Here is a 2,011-nt window from a genome sequence, read left to right on the forward strand (position 1 = left end):
ACATTTAAAAAATATGGAACAAGATTCTTCACCATTGACACTTACCCCGCTTTATTAGGGAGATTGTTAACTTATAAACAAACTTTGTTACATTACCATGGGCTAATACTATGGCTTATCAATACCACATGGCCAAAAAACCATAACTCAATTCATATGGCATTTTTTTTCTAATTAATCAATTTAATTAAAAAGACAAAAAAAAACATCGATAAATACAAAAATCATTTAATTTATATATATTATTATGAATATTCTAAAATATTATGTGGATATTAAATCACTACCATTCTCTTCATAATTATCAATAATTAAATTAAAACCCTCTAAATAAAACATATTATGAAAACTAATTTAAACCCTCTAAATAAAACATATTATGAAAACTTAAGAAAAATAAAATAAAATAAACGCAAAACATTCCTTACCCAAATGCTATACAATAATCCATAGAAAAAGGAGTGGAAATTTGTTAATTGCTGAGACTCGAAGTCCCAATCACTACATATTTGATTGCAGCCGTTGAAAAAACTCATCGACGGTCCACAAGAAAAAGATCACGCTGGGACGGATCGATACTTCTTGGCGGTTAACGGAAGGCATTTGAATTGACTAGGGTTAGGTTTGAGTGAGTCCCTCGGTATGTATATATCCGCTTCCTTCCGCAGTCATCGTATTAACGAGCCCTGCTTTGTTTTACAAGGTTGAGAGCAGAGCAGAAGACAGGAAGGATGTCTGGCCGCGGAAAGGGAGGGAAGGGTTTGGGAAAGGGGGGTGCCAAGAGGCACAGAAAAGTGCTGAGAGATAATATTCAGGGTATCACCAAGCCTGCTATCAGGCGTCTCGCTAGGAGAGGAGGTGTTAAGCGCATCAGCGGGCTCATCTATGAAGAGACCAGAGGCGTCTTGAAGATCTTCTTGGAGAATGTTATTAGAGATGCGGTAACATACACAGAGCACGCCAGGAGAAAGACTGTCACTGCTATGGATGTTGTCTACTCCCTCAAGAGGCAGGGCCGAACCCTCTACGGCTTCGGAGGCTGATCATTATTTTCTCGGTTGTTGATTACTCACTTAGTCATGGTGTCTATTGACACCACCCTCTGCGTTTGGGAGATTGTAACCTCACTGGCCAATGTTAAATGCAATGCTTCCCTTGAAAGTCTGCGCCTGCGAATTGCAGGATTTTTGATTTGTTTCTGTTATTTGCTTTACTTTACTTCACATTTCTGTTAAATGTCGTAGTTTTTAGGGTTTTTCTAGGTCCAGCTGTGCTAGTGAGAGGAAAATTGTTTAGAATTTCTTTCTTGTTCCAGCTTGATTTGAGTACTCCGAGTCCCAGATCGCATGCACGCTCAATAGTTCGCAGTCTACCGCGGTATTTTAGTATTGCTTTTTAAACTCATAATGATAGTCTGTAGCAGGAGTTTAATGGAAAATAAATGTAACAGTGGGTTAATACCAGAGGGTCTGCAGCGAACGAATAAAGAAATATGTTACAAGACGTTATTCTTTGTGGAAGAATGGAGAGGCCCGTCTGTAGCTTTCGAATCTCTAAAATTAACTCGATTGGGTGTCCTGGTAATGGTTGGTTTTTCTGTGCTTAACTGCAGGTGTGGTCGTTTTGAAGATGAAGCTTGCATTTGCAAGAGAATGCAGATTGGAACTGGGCATGTGTGGCTGCCAATGCTAGGGTTTGAAATGAAATGGAGTTGTGAAAGTTTTGAATCGCGAAAGCTCACGATAGAATGGATTTTTTTGGTAGGCAAAAATCAATAGATTGTTGTGAATCCAAATAGTGAATTTACAGGAATGGAGTTGTCTATAATGCGACTTTTTGAGATTCCGGTGACGGAATCCGGCGGAAGAAATTGAGATGGAATCATGATTTGTTGCAGTTAAAATAGTTTTTTAACTGCATATTCGGATTCAGCACCTTGAAAAACCTCTGGGACGGTTTCATTGTGCAAAAATTAGCTATCAAACTTGGATTCCAATAAATCACTGCCGGA

The 2,011-nt window shown here is 38.6% G+C and overlaps 1 protein-coding gene across 1 annotated transcript; it reads left to right on the forward strand.

The window, feature by feature from the left end:
- The first annotated feature begins 694 nt into the window (after positions 1–694).
- Positions 695–1,658, forward strand: LOC149185769 (histone H4-like). The gene has a single exon (XM_089412481.1). It carries the CDS (start codon positions 732–734, stop codon positions 1,041–1,043), a length of 312 nt encoding a protein of 103 aa, XP_089268607.1. The 5' UTR covers positions 695–731; the 3' UTR covers positions 1,044–1,658.
- The last annotated feature ends 353 nt before the right edge of the window (positions 1,659–2,011 follow it).

The sequence above is a fragment of the Pinus tabuliformis genome, chromosome 3_1 (genome assembly GCF_031772625.1).
Source record: "Pinus tabuliformis cultivar Carrire ecotype Pingquan chromosome 3_1, CPIR1, whole genome shotgun sequence".
Taxonomy (NCBI): Eukaryota; Viridiplantae; Streptophyta; class Pinopsida; order Pinales; family Pinaceae; genus Pinus; species Pinus tabuliformis.

Bases quoted from the DNA above. Each gene is read 5' to 3' on its own strand.
- LOC149185769 (XM_089412481.1), top strand. From the start codon at position 732: ATGTCTGGCCGCGGAAAGGGAGGGAAGGGTTTGGGAAAGGGGGGTGCC.